This window comes from Etheostoma spectabile, unplaced genomic scaffold, assembly GCF_008692095.1.
Source record: "Etheostoma spectabile isolate EspeVRDwgs_2016 unplaced genomic scaffold, UIUC_Espe_1.0 scaffold00006713, whole genome shotgun sequence".
NCBI lineage: Eukaryota > Metazoa > Chordata > Actinopteri > Perciformes > Percidae > Etheostoma > Etheostoma spectabile.
The window spans coordinates 60,044-78,842 of NW_022603418.1; the positions used below are offsets into that span (position 1 = coordinate 60,044).

General features: G+C 39.2%; 3 protein-coding genes and 1 long non-coding RNA gene across 4 annotated transcripts in view; 1 reads left to right on the forward strand and 3 right to left on the reverse strand.

The window, feature by feature from the left end:
* Positions 1-404, reverse strand: part of LOC116678234 (BOLA class I histocompatibility antigen, alpha chain BL3-6-like) — a 20,691-nt gene extending 20,287 nt beyond the window's left edge. The window contains exon 1 of the mRNA XM_032508251.1: positions 93-404. Coding sequence (XP_032364142.1) covers positions 93-312 — 220 coding nt within the window. The 5' untranslated portion in view covers positions 313-404. The remainder of the gene's footprint in view (positions 1-92) is intronic.
* LOC116678235 (uncharacterized) overlaps positions 1-6,837 on the forward strand; it is a 14,138-nt gene extending 7,301 nt beyond the window's left edge. The window contains exon 2 of the long non-coding RNA XR_004329200.1: positions 6,678-6,837. This is a non-coding gene — a long non-coding RNA (uncharacterized LOC116678235). The remainder of the gene's footprint in view (positions 1-6,677) is intronic.
* LOC116678229 (major histocompatibility complex class I-related gene protein) lies at positions 1,479-7,876 on the reverse strand. The gene is made up of 6 exons (XM_032508243.1): positions 7,784-7,876; positions 6,600-6,869; positions 4,134-4,412; positions 3,054-3,356; positions 2,693-2,797; positions 1,479-1,570 (listed from the first exon to the last, which is right to left on the reverse strand). The coding sequence occupies exons 1-6, from the start codon at positions 7,830-7,832 to the stop codon at positions 1,503-1,505; spliced, it is 1,074 nt and encodes a 357-aa protein (XP_032364134.1). The 5' UTR covers positions 7,833-7,876; the 3' UTR covers positions 1,479-1,502.
* Positions 7,877-11,661: 3,785 nt separating this feature from the next.
* Positions 11,662-15,564, reverse strand: LOC116678233 (major histocompatibility complex class I-related gene protein). The gene is made up of 5 exons (XM_032508250.1): positions 15,295-15,564; positions 14,480-14,758; positions 13,374-13,676; positions 13,008-13,112; positions 11,662-12,280 (listed from the first exon to the last, which is right to left on the reverse strand). The coding sequence occupies exons 1-5, from the start codon at positions 15,380-15,382 to the stop codon at positions 12,213-12,215; spliced, it is 843 nt and encodes a 280-aa protein (XP_032364141.1). The 5' UTR covers positions 15,383-15,564; the 3' UTR covers positions 11,662-12,212.
* Between the last annotated feature and the right edge of the window lie 3,235 nt (positions 15,565-18,799).

Consider the following 18,799-nt stretch of genomic DNA (forward strand, 5'->3'; position numbering starts at 1 on the left):
TCAAGGTCCGGACCTTGGTGACCTCAGTGGGGTGGGGGGGGTAAATGTCCACGCTGTCTCAGAGACAGCGATTTGTTTAGTCTTTTTCTCACCTCTGTTGGTCCTGATCTCTGCTTTGTCCAGTTTGGTGACGATGTCGTCCTCCACACCAGAGAGCTGAAACACACAGTCGTACCTCCTCCAGTCTTCAGCTGGGACTGATGAAAGGTCCAGGTCTACACTCATCTGGAAGGATCCATCGTGGTTGGGGAGGATCTCTCCGAGGTCCACGTCCTCATGAAGCTCCTCTCCATCTTTCCTCCAGAACATCATGGCTCTGTCAGGGTAGAAACCTGTAGCGTGGCAGCTGACTGGAGAGGACGGAGACTTCTGGAGGAGAGACACTGAGGGATGCTCTGCACAGTGGAGATAGTGGAGATATATTTACTGTATATTAATAGTATAATTCCTGTTCACAGAAGGTTTCACAGAGTTTAAGGCAGCTTTGTTTACTACTACTAATACTAGTCCTGCATGAAGCAGCTCACTTATTTTGAACATGTTAAAAGATAAATAAGAGCATGTGTAATTCAGTACAAGCAAGAAAATAAATCCTCAACAATAATATTTTTTCTAAATCATTGTAAATGATTTAAATAAGGATTCCCACATTCAAAAAGGAGGAGGAAGAAGTTTAAAATAATTGTCTGGTCCTACCCCCTTTTTTCTACTTTGTCCTTTAGTTATATACAAACAACTTAATTATTCACTTATTTATATATGTATACATACACATATATGCATATCTACATACTTACATTCATTAATACACATGCATAAACACATACACATATATTTTCCTTTTCCAGCTATCACCTACCAGGGTCCAGGTTTCATCAGTCAGTTAAATCAATGTGAATAATAACCCATCCAAACACACACACACACACACACACACTACATACATATGTATGTATGTATGTATGTATGTATGTATGTATGTATGTATGTATGTATGTATGTATGTATGTATGTATGTATGTATGTATGTATGTATGTATGTATGTATGTATGTATGTATGTATATATATATATATATATATGTATATATACACACATATATATGTATATATACACATACACACATATACATACACACACATATCTATACACACACCACACATCTATACACACATATACACACATCTATAACACATATACACACATCTATACACACACACACACACACACACACACATATCTATACACACACACACACACACACACACACACATATCTATACAGACACACACATACACACATACATATACACACACATACATATATACACACACATACATATATACATATATACACACATACATATATATATATATACACGAACATATATATATACACGAACATATATATGTATATATAAAAATAAAAGCCTAGGAACAATGCAGTCAGTACAATACAATCACCTCCAGTCCTTCTCATATCCATCCATATTCATGAGTTTATCATTTAGATTCTGGATTCAGTTTCTCAGAGAGCTCAACACTGTTGTCAGGAGCTGGAGGGCGTTTGGCTGAAATATAAAACAAAAGACAAAGACATCATTTTAGTTCTCACAATGGTCCCTTCTCCCCCGCTGGACATGATTCCCTCTTCTAGCCACTCATACAGATAAATACATCTCTTCTTTTCTCTTTAATACTATAATCTTGGGTTTTATTAAGTCATTTGTTCCTTGTACAGAAATAAACTCGACAGAGATTGTTCCAGTAGAAAAGTAACTAAGTGTTCCTTAAGTGCCATTTAACTGCTGATAGTCTGCAATGGACATGAGTGTATCTTAGTGCAGTGCGTCCCAACAGGTACAGGTACCCCCCCCCCCCCCCCCCCCCCAGCGCTGTCAGATGAACTCACGTACCCCTTCATCAATTCCCAATGAATGTTCCAAATGTATAACACTTCATTATATAAAACAAGTTTTCATAAAGTTGAACTGTAAATATTAAGGTTGGTTTTGGTCGGCACTACTACTACTACTACTACTACTACTACTACTACTACTACTTAGAGTGAAGCTGAATACTTCAACTATTTATCCACTATTGTTTCTTTTAGCTAACTATTTCTAACATGTATCCAGTACTTTACTTATAACTAATCATTTGAAGTATTTAAATTTTAACCTGTGCTCGCTTGATAACTAGTTTTCTCTTACCTAATTGCAACATGTGTTGTTGTTGACTTAATGCCAATATCTGGATATATTCTTTTTTTAATCAAATCATAGTTTGTAAATGTTCAGGAAAGCTGAATTTTTCCACGTAGCCCCTGGCAACAGCAGAGGTACCCCTGGGGTACACATACCCCTGGTTGGTAATAACTATCTTAGTGTATGGAACACACTGACAAACAAATATACTTATTTTCTAAAGGTTAACCATCTTTAAACATACTTTATGAAAAGCTGAAGCAAGTAAGATGAAATGCGAAGACATAAATAAACTGTTTAACCAAAATATGAATTTGGTTCTTCTAGTCATCATATTATAATTATACTGCAGCTCTGAGCCTCACACCGCTTACTGCTGAACTTTGAAGATCCAGACTTTAAAGTCTAAGTCAAAGCGTTCATTTTAAGTCTAAAATCTAGATACTGAGAAAGAAATGAGGCAATCTCTCTGTTTGAGTCTCTCACCTTTCTTCTTTCTGTAAACTAGGACTCCGATCACACTAGCGAGGAGGACGAGAGCGAGAACAACCACTGCAGCGATGACGGGGACGGTCATGTCAGTGGGCTTCTCTGTTGAGCAGAAAACAACAAAAAATAGTCCCAACCTGAACAGATGAAGCAGGTTAGAAGAGAAGAACCTCCATTTATCAACCAGACCACAATCCTGGATACAGACATTATCGGTTTGTCCTGCTGGTGTTGTTAAATGTCATTTTTAATACTTAATCTTTAAAAATGGTATATAAAATATTAGATAATTTAAATGCAGGACTGTTAGAGGAAACTAAATGTGTGTTTCCTTCATCTCCTCTGACAGAAGTCTCACCTCTGTTGGTCCTGATCTCTGCTTCGTCCAGTTTGGTGACGATGTCGTCCTCCACACCAGAGAGATGAAACACACAGTCGTACCTCCTCCAGTCTTCAGCTGGGACTGATGAAAGGTCCAGGTCTACACTCATCTGGAAGGATCCATCGTGGTTGGGGAGGATCTCTCCGAGGTCCACGTCCTCATGAAGCTTCTCTCCATCTTTCCTCCAGAACATCATGGCTCTGTCAGGGTAGAAACCTGTAGCGTGGCAGCTGACTGGAGAGGACGGAGACTTCTGGAGGAGAGACACTGAGGGAACCTCTGCAGAGAGAGAGAGAGAGAGAGAGAGAGAGAGAGAGAGAGATCGAACAAACGTGAATGGAAAGAAAATGTAAAAAGAAAAATGAAGAAAAATACAATAGGGAATTGTTAACAGGTGTGAAAAATCTTCCAAGTAAAATAAATAAGTAAATAAACCTCAACCAACAACACTAAGAGTGTGAAGCCGTGCTAGCAGCTCTGAGGTTGTTCTGAGGTACAGCGACGCTTTGAGCTCATTTTACCAGCATGTTGATGTGTGGCAGGTTATAATCTCAGCTCTGCATGTTAGCTTTCTAATATTTCCTCATTAGCGCTTTTGCAGGTATTTGGTCATAAATCAAATTACTGGATAAACAGAAGGATTTGACCTGATGTTGGCGTTAGCTGAGAAGTCAGAGGTTCAAAGTTTTTACAATTGATTCTCTGGGACCATGAATATATGTACAGTATTTTACAGCCATCCAGTGAGTCTGTAACAAGCTGAAGGACAAACGGACCAACTGACAGACCACCTGTCAATGCAGTTCAACTTACTTACCGTATGCTAACTGTGCACTGGAGATCATTGGCTATTGATAGAAAGTAATGTCAGAGCACTCTAACTTGTGGGTCTCTACTGATTGAGGAGGGCTAGATCAAATCTTACCACCACAGAAAACAGCCAAAAAGAAGGTGATGTCAGACTGATTGGAGTGATAATAAAATGGCAGGTCAGTCTGAGCAGACTGGAGGAACATTGTTGTGTTCATGAAACTACATCAGGAAATGGGATTCTACCTTTTCTCAGCAGAGAGCTCTTGCCGTAGTCCACAAACACCTTCAGCCGTTCCGGAAATATCTCAGTGAGGAGAATCTCATTGTATTTTAGTCTAGATATGTCAGCATCCCATCTGTGTGTGACGATGCCAGCTTCTGGTTTCAGAGCGATCCATGTCGATGTCTTCAGGTCGAATGTTAGGAGGTCTTCTCCATTATAACCAAACTTAATAAAACCATTGACCTCTCCAGTCTCATCGTCCCACTCACAGCCAGCAATGCTCTGGAGAATGTGGACACCTGAGAGATAGAGACTGTCATTACAATAATGCATACTACTACTACAACACATAATAATAATAATAATAATAATAATATAACAGGTTGAAGTGGGTCAGCTGAAGTTTCTAGAGTCAGTTAGTTGCTCTACACCGACTGCAAAACTCCATAATTACATGACAAAAACGTTAAGCCTATACAGGCTGGTAAAGTTAATTCCAAATATTCCAGACAGTATCAAATCTTAGTTATTTAATATTTTAACAATTATACAAACAGACAGAGCCCTCAGTCTCGTTATCTGACAGGTCAATGAAGGAAATAAAGGATGTCTTGTATTACTGCTTTTCCTCTTCCAGTGTATGTGAAGATATTATGTATGTATTCCGGCCTTCTTGCTAAAAAAGTGTTGAACAGAACTATCTGAGGCGTGGTGCCCTATCTTTCAGCTGTCATTTGACTGTCATACTGTTCCAGATCTCTGGAAGAAGTCTATAATAATCCCTGTACCAAAAATTTCCTGTCCTAAAGTGAATAAGGATTTTAGACCTGTTGCCCTTACATGCGAGATAATGAAGTGTTTTGAGAGGGTAATGCTGAACTTACTTAGACAGGAAGTAACTCTTTGTGTCGATCCCTTCCAGTACGCTTATAGTAAAGGGCGTAGTACTGATGATGCAGTCATTACTGTGTCTCATTTAATAAGGAAGCACTTAGAAGATTCCGACGCCTATGCACATGTTTTATTTGCTGATTTTAGTTCTGCTTTTGATACGGTCCGCCCTCATTTGCTAGTTCAGAGGCTTGTGGACATGAAAGTCAATCCCTTAATTATCAAATGGTTTTATTCTCTTTTAACAAATAGGTCACAACAAGTGAGGGTAAATGCTACACTTTCTAAAATAAAACATTGTAGTACAGGGGTACCTCAAGGAGCTGTTAGCTCACCTTTCTTGTTCACACTTTATACCAACGAGTGCAGACGTAGTGAGTCCAACAACTATGTCATAACATTTTCTGATGACACAATTATTTTAAGTTTATTGCATGCTGGTGACTGCCCTTCTACTTATTACAGGGAGATTGACCTCTTTAAGAACTGGTGTGCGAGGAATCATCTCATCCTTAATAATACAAAAACAAAAGAGATGATATTTGATCCCAGAGCAGTGCGTGTCCATGACAATGTAATCATCGGGGATAGAGAAATCGAGCAGGTAACTTCTTATAAGTACTTGGGTATACAACTAGATAACCTAATAAAAGGAAATATTCATGTTGACTATCTGTGTGCCAAACTGGCGCAAAGACTGCATTTTCTCCGCAGACTGAGACTGGTAGGGGTGAGTACCAAGATCATGACTTTATTTTACAATTCTGTACTGGAAAGTCTGATCAGATATGGTATGGCATCCTGGTTTGGCACCTTTACTATCCAGTGCAAATCAAAAATTGTGAAACTAATTAAAACTGCAATGAAGGTTATGGGAAAGAAAGAGTATACTTCGCTTCAGTCCATCTTTGAAAAAACAGTTGTCACCCAGGCTCAGAAAAATCCTTAAGGACCCCTCTCATATTTTGCACTCAGAATATAATATTTTACCCTCTGGTAAACGCCTGAGAGCTAGTAGATGGAAAAGTAATTGCTATGGGCTGTCTTTTGTTCCAACTTCCATAGCGCTCCTAAATAAACAATCTGCACGGAACAAAATAGCTTGAAGCACTTATGGCACTTTATCTAGTTATTTTTAATCATGGTCTAACTAGCTTAGTTCAATTTTTACTATTTTGATCTTATGTGATTCTCTATAGTATTGTGGAGGTTGTATTTTGTTTGTTTATTGTTTTTCTTAGATGTGCTCTAGTGTAATTTATACAGAATTATCTGTTTTATCATTCTGTTTTTTTTTGACTTGGTAATCAATTGACAGGGTAAGGTCATGATACTTGTGCATTGTCTGTGATGTAGGGTGGATTGTATGTGGTATGTGTGTGAATAAGTCTCTGTGTTTAATGTTGTTTACAGCAGCATAATGTACTGATGCCCAAGACAAATTTCCCTCGGGGGACAATAAAGTTATCTTGATCTTGATCTTGATCTTGTATTGATATTTAGAATTTCATTATCTCAAAGTGGAGATGAGTTTGGGTCACTTTAATATAAAATGAAGATGTAGAACAGTTTAGCAGTAAACAGTAAAGTATTACCTCCAGTTTGGTTGAAGATCTGCTTCAAGTTATCCATCGTGGCTTTGAAGAAGGCAGGCTGAATCTCAAAACACTCAGCTGTGTACATTTCCAAAAGCTGAGGATTGTTTTCTAAGAGTGTTTTCACCCAGTCCTGTTTGGGTTCTAGTATCTTTTTGTTGGTGTCGCAGTAACCCACCAGAAGATCATCCACCACTGCAGTAGCCATAAACTCTGGGAGGTTTGGGACTCCAGAAGATGCAGTGGAGAAAAACTTGAGTGAGTGTTTCACTGCAGGACAAACAAGGTTTACAAAGTCAGTATAAATTAAGGTGACCAGATTTCTCAGACAAAATCCGGGGACATTTTCAGCTCAGAAGAGTATATACCTCCAAAACACGTCATGTTTATCTGTAAAACTTAAAACGGGGACATAGACCTAGAGCTGTTCTCATTAGGGGCTGAGCCCCCCCAAGGTCTGATCCTAGACCCACCCCTGCTGCTACTTCCTACTCCACTCCACCTCAGAGGGGAATGTTTCAAGATAAAAAGTCCTAATATTTCATAATGTTGTAATATTTACTACACTACATTTATCTGACAGCTTATTGCAGTAGCTCATTGAGCATCAGATACAGTAAAACGAGGACATATTTTCCTTTGACATGATGCAGTATTAAACGAGATCGCTCCAGTCGGCAGAAACAAGCTACAGTGTAAGTTAATAGGATAATTGTCCAGCTTGTATTTATGTTCATAAAAGTGCTCGTTTAGCTGCTAACAGACTCAGATTAATATTCTAAGTGTCTGACAACATTATGGAAAGGATTTCTGAGGAGGTCAACCTTTCTGTTAAAGATTAAGATCCTTTTTAAAACATAAAAGTCCGCAAAATTGCGTTCACTAAACCCACCAGACTCCATGTAAATAATCAGTGATTTTAGCATCGTAAAACACGGCTTCTAAAACCTCTCCGAGCACCGCTGGCCGACTGTCCCCGGAAATCGCGGATGTCTGGTCATCTTAGTAGGCTATAAATAGACATTTTATCATAAATACGATGACACTATTATGATTCAGTTAATCTAAGACATGATGGTCTCGAAGTAAAAGTGAAACTTAACTCCAGCTGAGTTCCAGAGCTACACAGGAACAAAACCAGAGCTGAGAGGAAAGTAAAGCAAATAATTAAAATGTGATCTTACCTGGAGATGAGACGTGACAGAAGAGAAGCAACAACAGAAACTTCTTCATCTTGTTCTGATAAAGACGGGTCCGAGGACTGAGACGGTTCAGATGTTTTGTCTGGGATGTTTCTCCGAGGAGGGACAGGCCCGTTCTGAGACGCAGGCGGAGCAGTTACCTTTCACCACCTGTAAGACCCAGAGCATGCTGGGCAACACCCGCCTCTCAGCTGATTGGTTCACAATCGACTCAACATTATGACGTTTTATATACACTTTGTTTTGAATCGGAGGGATTTAAATTGTTATTTGTCTGTTTAAAGTCATATTGTGTACATAACACACGTTGTGTGGCTGATAGTGATGTGTAGAAGTCAGAGAGACTAAACTTCTGAAAGTTTAGCAGTTAAACTTTGTGATCAGTAGCCTACGTCCTGGGATAAGGAGAGAGGAGAAGAAGTGGCGTTGTACACTTGAAAGACATAATGTAATGTAGGTTATTGTATCGCAACTCAGACATACTATTTGCTACTTGATTGAGAAGATAAAAATAGTCTTTACGATCCATTCTCTTTGAACAATGAACATTCAATTTAAAAGTTACTGCAACTATAGTCAAAGATGACTCAGTAAAAATCTAAATTATGGACTTTATTGAAAAGCAAAACATCGGCACCAAAATAAAGCATTACATTAGATCTTGATCAGGGTCCGTGGTAAACCGGGCCACCAGGCGCTCGCTGACAAGCCCTCCATCTGGGCCTGGCTCCAGACGGTGGCCTTGGGCTTCCTCCGGGCAGGGTAACCACCTCTTCCTCGTTGACCCAGTCTTTATCTGGACCCTCACCCGAGACCACTTTGCCATGGGAGACCATACCAGGACCACCAAGCTGCAGACAACACAAACCTCTCCCGCATGATAAGGTGATGGTTCCTGGAGATCTGGACTTTACTTCATGCCTATCGATACACAGTAAAACGTGCTAAAAGTTAGAGAATATCTACGAGGCCTTCATTAGGTCCTGCAGTGACTCTGGTAGTGAGCTCTGACAGGCGACATTCTCTAACCCTGTCTGAAGGAATCTTTAATCTTCCTTTAAATCCATCACACACAAGCAAAGAGCCATTCTCTGCTGCTCATCTAACTTGTATCCACTCAGACTAAACTACAGAGGCTGGAACCAGACTGGTCTGATGGGGACCTTCATGAATGATTAAATCAAAAAAATACTCAACTTTATGTGAATGCCATGGATCGCTGAGAAGTGAAACCACCATCACAGTATCTGGTTCCTCTAGTCTTACCCATTACCAATAGTTAGCAGTTAGGAAAACATGGGTTTTAATTAATGGGTTTCATCCATTGATGTGTTCCACCAGATCATATATGCATCCAAAACAATTCAGGTGATTTTAAGCATCATATTATAGACAATATAAATTCTACATTTGCATGTAAAAATCAAACCATTACCTAATCTCAAATACATATTGTAACAATAACTTCCCTTTTCTTGCAGGGATTATTTTAGTTTAAGTTCTGTAAAGCTATTTAAAGATGACACATACTGTATCAAAGTCGACCATTTTGAGAGTCAGGTCTTTGGATTCAGTTTCTCAGAGCTGCTGTCAGGACCTGGAAGGTCAGAGACCCTGTTAGGGTGCAACTGTGGAAAGAATTCATCCTCTTCTGAGCTTTTATTAGTAAATACAGGAAACTGTTTTATAGTTCTATAGATAAATCAGCACAATAATGTGAAAACCTTTTAATCAAAGTGTGTCCGATTGTTAAATAGAATAAAAGTTGATTTTACTTACAAGTCCGAGGGCATTTGGCTGAAATCAAAATGAGATCATTTTACAGCTGGAAATGCCAGAATATCAATAAATGATTCTTCTACTCTGAAATGAATCCCTCCCTGCTTTCAGTTGTTGGATTTAGGAAACTGATGTGTGTTTGAATTTAATTCAAACACAACCTGTATTAAAGCATCAACTCAAACATTTCAATTAAACTACTGAAAAAAAATTTTTATTAAGCAGATGATTTTTCTATTTCTCTCTCACCTTTCTTCCCATTGTAAACAATGACTCCAGTAGACAGCAATGAGGACGAGAACAACCACTGCAGTGATGGACGATCATGTGACTGGACTTCTGTTGTAAAACAATAAAAACTAAAGACCTGCACAGATACATCAGGTTAGAACAGAAGTACATCCATCTGTTGAATATACATGTTTGTTCCTGTTAACTATAAGGCTAATCAGCTAGTACCTTAAAAGTGTGTCCTTAAAATTATGTGTTGTATTTAAAAGATTTACTCAAGACAGCAACGCACAAAATGTAATAACATAAGTAATTTAAAATCCTGATGTGTGTGGACGTGGTAAAAACTATGTTTCTATGACTCTAAAATCCAATAATCTTGTTAGGCTCTTAAAATATTAATGAAGATGATGTGTTTTGTGCATTAGTTCAATACATTTAATTGGTTTATGATTTTTGGTTTATGGTATGGTTTATTAAAAAGCAGTCCCTTTCCCCACAGTCTAATCTCACTCTCACCTCTGCTGGTCCTGAGCTCTGCTTGGTCCAGTTTGGTGAAGATGTCCGGAGGGGGGCCGAGAGGGATCAACAAAAACCTAAACGCTACAACACAAATACTAAAGCTACAAACCGAATGAAAACCACCAACCTACACCGACAGGAAGTAGTCCTACCCACAATGAAGAAACCACATCCGGGGTCCCAGTAAGCTGGCCGCAGGTAACTCCAACCAGGCGCTGAGCCAACAGGTGGCGCGTGGTGCCCAATTACCCCCCCCCCCCCCCCCCAATTAACGTCATCAGCTCCACCTGGCTACTATTAGTACACACACACAGCTTTTTTTACAGCTAATTCGGGTTCAGTTTTCAGGGTTCTGCTGCCCTCTGGGGGAAGTTATTGAGACACGTGGCTGTTTTTAATGTCTTCAAACATTACCTATATACTGTATACACATATGCTAATCTTTGACAAGGACAATAACCCAAGTGGACTATTTAAAAATACCTTGTTCAATATCTACAATTTGGGAAAAGGTACATAAATAAATATTTAAAGTAAATAAAAGAGAAACATAAAAAAGATATGTAATACATGAAATGATGCCAATATACTAATAAGTTAACAACTTTTACTTTTTCCATTGTACTCCATGCTATAGCAGTTAGTAAACCTTTTTAATTGGCCCCTAAAAGGGTCATCCACCCAATCAGTGGCCTGCAGTGAGAAGATCCACTCAAACAAGAACAAATGGCTGATTTTAACTCAGGATCTGGGTTTATTAGGCAGAATAAAAACATTTACAATTTCAAAAGTTTTACTTTCTTGTCGCTCAAAACAAAGCTAAAAATATCACTGTAAATATATATAAATAAAGTATTCATATTTTGGTGGGGTTTCTTACATAAAAATAAAGTATTGCATATCAACATCTTCCCTATCGAGCATGTCGTGTCATGTTTCTTGAGTCACATTTCAGTCTGAGATCTGACTCTGGCAAACCGTATTTATCCCGTGCTGCACTACAGTACAAACTACTGAAATACTGATACAATATGCTGCATCACAAATATCTAACGCGTTGGCACATGGCAGAGACAAGGATGTGAAGGGTGGTGTTAATCAGAGAAATGTAATCATTGTTCTGAGGAGGACAGGAGGAAAAGACAAAGACAGGCAACGTGTTTCAGTCCCTCAGGATGTTTCAAGCAAGAAAATACTAAAATATACAAAGTTGGGGTTTAATTCAGTCACTAACTTCAGTTGTTACCTTGTCCTGTTGACTGGTTTTTCAGGAGTCATTTCTGTGTCTTTAACATATTGAGGTGTGGCACTAAATACACCGATGTTTCATTAAGTTCTTTCTTAGTTTATGGTCTGTCCATCAAATTTCATAGAAAACTGCTACACTATTTATGAAAATGTCTGCTAGGTAAACAAACAAACACACAGTGAATATTCAAGCAAGAAAACCAACAAAAAAACAAATCAAACATTTTTTTATAAATTATTGTAAATGATTTAAATAAGGATTCCCACGTTCAGAAAGGAGGACGAAGAAGTTTAAAATACTTGTCTGGTCCTACCCCCTTTTTCTACTTTGTCCTTTAGTTATATGCAAACATCTTAATTATTCACTTATTTATATATGTAAACAAACACATACATGCATATCTACATACTTACATAAACACATTAAACATTTATTTTCCTTTTCCAGCTATCACCGGTGTCCAGGTTTCAGTCAGTCAGTTAAATCAAACTGAATAATAACCCATCCAAACTAGACATTCATTCATTCATTCATTCATTCATTCATATAAATATGACTAGGAACAATGCAGTCAGTACACAATACAATCACCTCCAGTCCTTCTCATATCCATCCATATTCATGTGTTTATCATTTAGATTCTGGATTCAGTTTCTCAGAGGACTCAACGCTGTTGTCAGGAGCTGGAGGGCGTATGGCTGAAATATAAAACAAAAGACAAATCATTTTAGTTCTCACAATGGTCACTTCTCCCCTGCTGGATATGATTCCCTCTTCTAGCCACTCATACAGATAAATACATCTCTTCTTTTCTCTTTAGTACTATAATCATGGGTTTTATTAATCCATTTGTTCCTTGTACAGAAATAAACTCGACAGAGATTGTTCCAATAGAAAAGTAACTAAGTGTTCCTTAAGTGCCATTTAACTGCCGATAAGTCTGCAATGGACATGAGTGTATCTTAGTGCAGTGCGTCCCAATGCTAATATCTGAATATATTCTTTTTTTATTCAAATCATAATTTATAAATGTTCAGTAGAGCTCTACAATCTTTCCACGTAGCCCCTGGCAACAGCAGAGGTACCCCTGGGGTACACATACCCCTGGTTGGTAATAACTATCTTAGTGTATGGAACACACTGACAAACAAATATACTTATTTTCAAAAAATTAACCGTCTTGATTCATATTATATGAAAAGCTGAAGCAACGAAGATGAAATTAATGACACATGAATAATAATCTGTTTAACCAAAATATGAATTTTATAACGTTATAATTACACTGCAGCTCTGAGCCTCACACCGCTTACTGCTTAAGTTTGAAGATCCAGACTTTAAAGTCTGGATCAAATGATTCATTTTAAGTCTAAAATCTAGACACTGAGAAAGAAATGAGGCGTTCTCTCTGTTTGAGTCTCTCACCTTTCTTCTTTCTGTAAACTAGGACTCCGATCACACTAGCGAGGAGGACGAGAGCGAGAACAACCACTGCAGCGATGACGGGGACGGTCATGTCAGTGGGCTTCTCTGTTGAGCAGAAAACAACAAAAAATAGTCCCAACCTGAACAGATGAAGCAGGTTAGAAGAGAAGAACCTCCATTTATCAACCAGACCACAATCCTGTATACATACACAAATTATCTGTTTGTCCTGCTGTGGTTGTTAAATGTCATTTTTGGTACTTAATCTTTTTAAAATGGTATATAAAATATTAGATACTTCAACTGCAGGACTGTTAGAGGAAACTAAATGTGTGTTTCATTCATCACCTCTGACAGAAGTCTCACCTCTGTTGGTCCTGATCTCTGCTTTGTCCAGTTTGGTGACGATGTCGTCCTCCACACCAGAGAGCTTAAACACACAGTCGTACCTCCTCCAGTCTTCAGCTGGGACTGATGAAAGGTCCAGGTCTACACTCATCTGGAAGGATCCATCGTGGTTGGGGAGGATCTCTCCGAGGTCCACGTCCTCATGAAGCTCCTCTCCATCTTTCCTCCAGAACATCATGGCTCTGTCAGGGTAGAAACCTGTAGCGTGGCAGCTGACTGGAGAGGACAGAGACTTCTGGAGGAGAGACACTGAGGGACGCTCTGCAGAGAGAGAGAGAGAGAGAGAGAGAGAGAGAGAGAGAGATCAAACGTGAATGGAATGAAAACGGAAAAAGAAAAATACAAAAGGGAATTGTTAACAGGTGTGAAAATTCTTCCAAGTAAAATAAATAAGTAAATAAACCTCAAACATCACCACTAAGAGTGTGAAGCCGTGCTAGCAGCTCTGAGGTTGTTCTGAGGTACAGCGACGCTTTGAGCTCATTTTACCAGCATGTTGATGTGTGGCAGGTTATAATCTCAGCTCTGCATGTTAGCTTTCTAATATTTCCTCATTAGCGCTAAACCTAAAGTACAGCTGAGGCTGAGAGGATGTCATTAGTTTTGCAGATATTTGGTCATAAATCAAATTACTGGATAAACAGAGAGATTTGACCTGATGATGGCGTTAGCTGAAAAGTCAGAGGTTCAAAGTTTTTACAATTGATTCTCTGGGACCATGAATATATGTACAGTATTTTACAGCCATCCAGTGAGTCTGTAACAAGCTGAAGGACAAACGGACCAACTGACAGACCACCTGTCAATGCAGTTCAACTTACTTACCGTATGCTAACTGTGCACTGGAGATCATTGGCTATTGATAGAAAGTAATGTCAGAGCACTCTAACTTGTGGGTCTCTACTGATTGAGGAGGGCTAGATCAAATCTTACCACCACAGAAAACAGCCAAAAAGAAGGAGATGTCAGACTGATTGGAGTGATAATAAAATGGCAGGTCAGTCTGAGCAGACTGGAGGAACATTGTTGTGTTCATGAAACTACATCAGGAAATGGGATTCTACCTTTTCTCAGCAGATAGCTCTTGCCGTAGTCCACAAACTTCATCAGCCATTCCGGACATATCTTACTGAGGAAAATCTTATTGTATTTTATTCTAGATTTGTCAGCATCCCATCTTTGTTTGACAATGCCAGATTTTGGTTTTGCAGCAATCCATGTCAATGTCTTCAGGTCGAATGATAGGAAGTCTTCTCCATTATAACCAAACTGATTAAAACCATTGACCTCTCCAGTCTCATCGTCCCACTCACAGCCAGCTATGCTCTGGAGAATGTGGACACCTGAGAGACAGAGACGGTCATTACAATAATGCATACTACTACTACTACTAATAATAATAATAATATAACTTTTACTTCTTGGATTACAACAACAGGGCAAAGTGGGTCAGCTGAAGTTTTAGAGTTGGTTAGTTGCTCTCCACCGACTGCAAAACTCCAGTGCATGATGGGAAACAGCAGGGTTTCCCCTGATCTAAAAGCACATTGTCTCAGATGTTATTCACTCTGATTTTGTGTTATTAAAGTTTTCTTTGTCTAGACAAGCTGGTAAAGTTAATTCCAAATATTCCAGACAGCATCAAATCTTAGTTATTTAATATTTTAACAATTATACAAACAGACAGAGCCCTCAGTCTCGTTATCTGACCGGTCAATGAAGGAAATAAAGGATGTCTTGTATTACTGCTTTTCCTCTTCCAGTGTATGTGAAGAGATTTTGTATTGATGTTTAGAATTTCATTATCTCAAAGTGGGGATGAGTTTGGGTCACTTTAATATAAAATGAAGATGTAAAACAGTAAACAGTGAAGTATTACCTCCAGTTTGGCTGATGCTCTGCTTCAAGTTATCCATCTCGGCTTTGAAATGGGCAGGCTGAATCTCAAAACACTGTGCTTTGTGCATTTCCCAAAGCTGAGGATTGTTTTCTAAAAGTGTTTTCACCCAGTCCTGTTTGGGTTCTGCTATCTTTTTGTTTGTGTTGCAGTAACCCACCAGAAGATCATCCACCACTGCAGTAGCCACAAACTCTGGGAAGTTTGGGACTCCAGAAGATCCAGTGGAGAAATACTTGAGTGAGTGTTTCACTGCAGGACAAACAAGGTTGATAGAGTCAGTATACAGTGAGAAAAATAAGTATTTGAACACCCTGCTTTTTTGCAAGTTCTCCCACTTAGAAATCATGGAGGGGTCTGAAATTGTCATCGTAGGTGCATGTCCACTGTGAGAGACATAATCTAAAAAAAAAAATCCAGAAATCACAATATATGATTTTTTAACTATTTATTTGTATGATACAGCTGCAAATAAGTATTTGAACACCTGAGAAAATCAATTTTGGTAGAGTAGCCTTTGTTTGCAATTCCAGAGGTCAAACAGCAGAAGGGATTTTGGCCCACTCCTCCACACAGATCTTCTCTAGATCAGTCAGGTTTCTGGGCTGTCAATGAGAAACACGGAGTTTGAGCTCCCTCCAAAGATTCTCTATTGGGGGTAGGTCTGGAGACTGGCTAGGCCACGCCAGAACCTTGATCTGCTTCTTACAGAGCCACTCCTTGGTTCTCCTGGCTGTGTGCTTCGGGTCATTGGAAGACCCAGCCTCGACCCATCTTCAATGCTCTAACTGAGGGAAGGAGGTTGTTCCCCAAAAATCTCGCAATACATGGCCCCGGTCATCCTCTCCTTAATACAGTGCAGTAGCCCTGTCCCATGTGCAGAAAAACACCCCCAAAGCATGATGCTACCCCCCCCCCCCCCATGCTTCACAGTAGGGATGGTGGTCTTGGGATGGTACTCATCATTCTTCTTCCTCCAAACACTGTTAGTGGAATTATGACCAAAAAGTTCTATTTTGGTCTCATCTGACCACATGGCTTTCTCCCATGAGATCATCCAAATGGTCGTTGGCAAACTTAAGACGGGCCGTGACATGTGCTGGTTTAAGGATGGGAACCTTCCGTGCCATGCATGATTTTAAACCATGACGTCTTAGTGTACTACCAACAGTAACCTTGGAAACGGTGGTCCCAGCTCTTTTCAGGTCATTGACCAGCTTCTCCCGTGTAGTTCTGGGCTGATTTCTCACCTTTCTTAGGATCATTGAGACCCCACGAGTTAAGATCTTGCATGGAGACCCAGTCCGAGGGAGATTGACAGTCATGTTTAGCTTCTTCCATTTTCTAATGATTGCTCCAACAGTGGACCTTTTTTCACCAAGCTGCTTGGACATGTCCCCGTAGCCCTTTCCAGCCTTGTGGAGGTGGACAATTTGGTCTCTAGTGTCTTTGGACAGCTCTTTGGTCTTGGCCATGTTAGTAGTTGGATTCTTACTGACTGTATGGGGTGGACAGGTGTCTTTATGCAGCTAACGTCCTCAAACAGGTGCATTTAATTTAGGATAATAAATGGAGTGGAGGTGGACATTTTGAAGGCAGACTAACATGTCTTTGAGGGTCAGAATTGTAGCTGATAGACAGGTGTTCAAATACTTATTTGCAGCTGTATCATACAAATAAATAGTTAAAAAAATCATACATTGTGATTTCTGGATTTTTTTTAGATTATGTCTTTCACAGTGGACATGCACCTACGATGACAATTTCAGACCCTCCATGATTTCTAAGTGGGAGAACTTGCAAAATAGCAGGGTGTTCAAATACTTCTTTTCCTCACTGTAAATAGACGCATATCATCAGAGATGGCAAAGTACTCACTTTCCGTACATAAGCAGAAGTAGGCTACAGATACTTGTGTTAAATACACTCTGGTAAAAGTGGAAGTATTGATTAAACTTCTTTACTCAAGTAAAAGTAACAAAATAGAGGCTTGGAAATTTACTTGAAGTATAAATGTAAAAGTAGCCTTTAGAATGACAACCATTTTTTATGCAAAGCTAACCGGAGTACACAAATGTTACTAGAGAGACGCTGAGGAACTTCAGTGGACATGGAGGACACGGTCTTTATATGGCAATGGCTACATTTTAAATGGATGTCTGCCAATAGGCCTAAAACATTTATATATGATTATTATGACAGAAACTCCAGGTTAATAAGATTCTGACTGAGCAGAAAGATATGAATTCAGTTGTGATACTGTGAGAATTCACAGATCCCGTTTCTATTTTTAATCTTCCCCCTAACATTTAAATTAATCTACATGTATGGGTGTGTGCTCAAATATGGCTTCTGGAAAGAAAATAAAGGATTAAAATATGAATGATTAAACAGACATTAATGAAGAAGTTCCCCAGCACATTGGCCAGGAGTCCTTCTTGATGCCTACTGTCTCCAACATCTCTCTCAGATAAGGCCGAGGATGATGTGAATGTCTTGCTGCTTGTCTGCCGGATCTCTGTTTTCTTCATGTTCAATCATGTCGCCATCCATACTACTATGTGCTAACGTTAGCGCCATCCATACTACTATGTGCTAACATTAACACCATCCATACTACTATGTATGTGCTAATATTAGCGCCATCAAGCCGTAATGATTTGCTGTGAATTAATGCAGTATGCTGAATCTGTTGAGTTGTCTTAGTCGTGCGTCAAATGCAACGTACAGTAGATATATTCCCATCCATTTAGATTGAATATGGTATTGATGACGTAAACAATAATAACGATTACTCCAGTGAAATTATGTGAAAGTTGAGGACTAGATTAGGACTGGATTAAAGCTGATTCTGGTGTCCAACGTCCCCCCAGGTCACCTGGGCCAGGTCTGTTAAAACACGGACGGAGACAACTTCTTTTCATCTACTTGTTAATTAAATTACAGTAGGACTATCTGAAGTTTGGTTAAAACAAAACAAGAAAAAACCTCATGTAAATAAAGCTGGTGAAAGTGTTGATGCTTCATTAAGATCAATGTGCAAAGCTAACAGGTGAAGAACACACCAGAACCACTAGATAACTTATGTTAAGAACTGTAGACCAACAACAGGCTTACATGTACCGACAACATGAGTTATACGACTTAGAGTTCTCAAAGACTCACACACACAATATCAGTTGATTATCCTCCGGACAGATAGTCTCCTTTTAATTTCTCTCACTTTTTTCTCTGTGTGGCGCGCACTCGCTCGCGGTGTGAGGCGCGTGTCCGCGCTAGGCCTACTCTCCGACATAACCTCTTGTACAAAACTAAAGTAACGAGCCAATTTTGTAAAATATAAGGAGTAGAACGTAGCCTACCGATATGTGTTACAATGTAAGGAGTAGATGTAAAAAGTCGCCACAAAGATAAATAGAAAAGATGATAAAAAAATATCAGAAAGATCTACGACTACAGTAACTAAGTATTTGTACATTGTTACTTC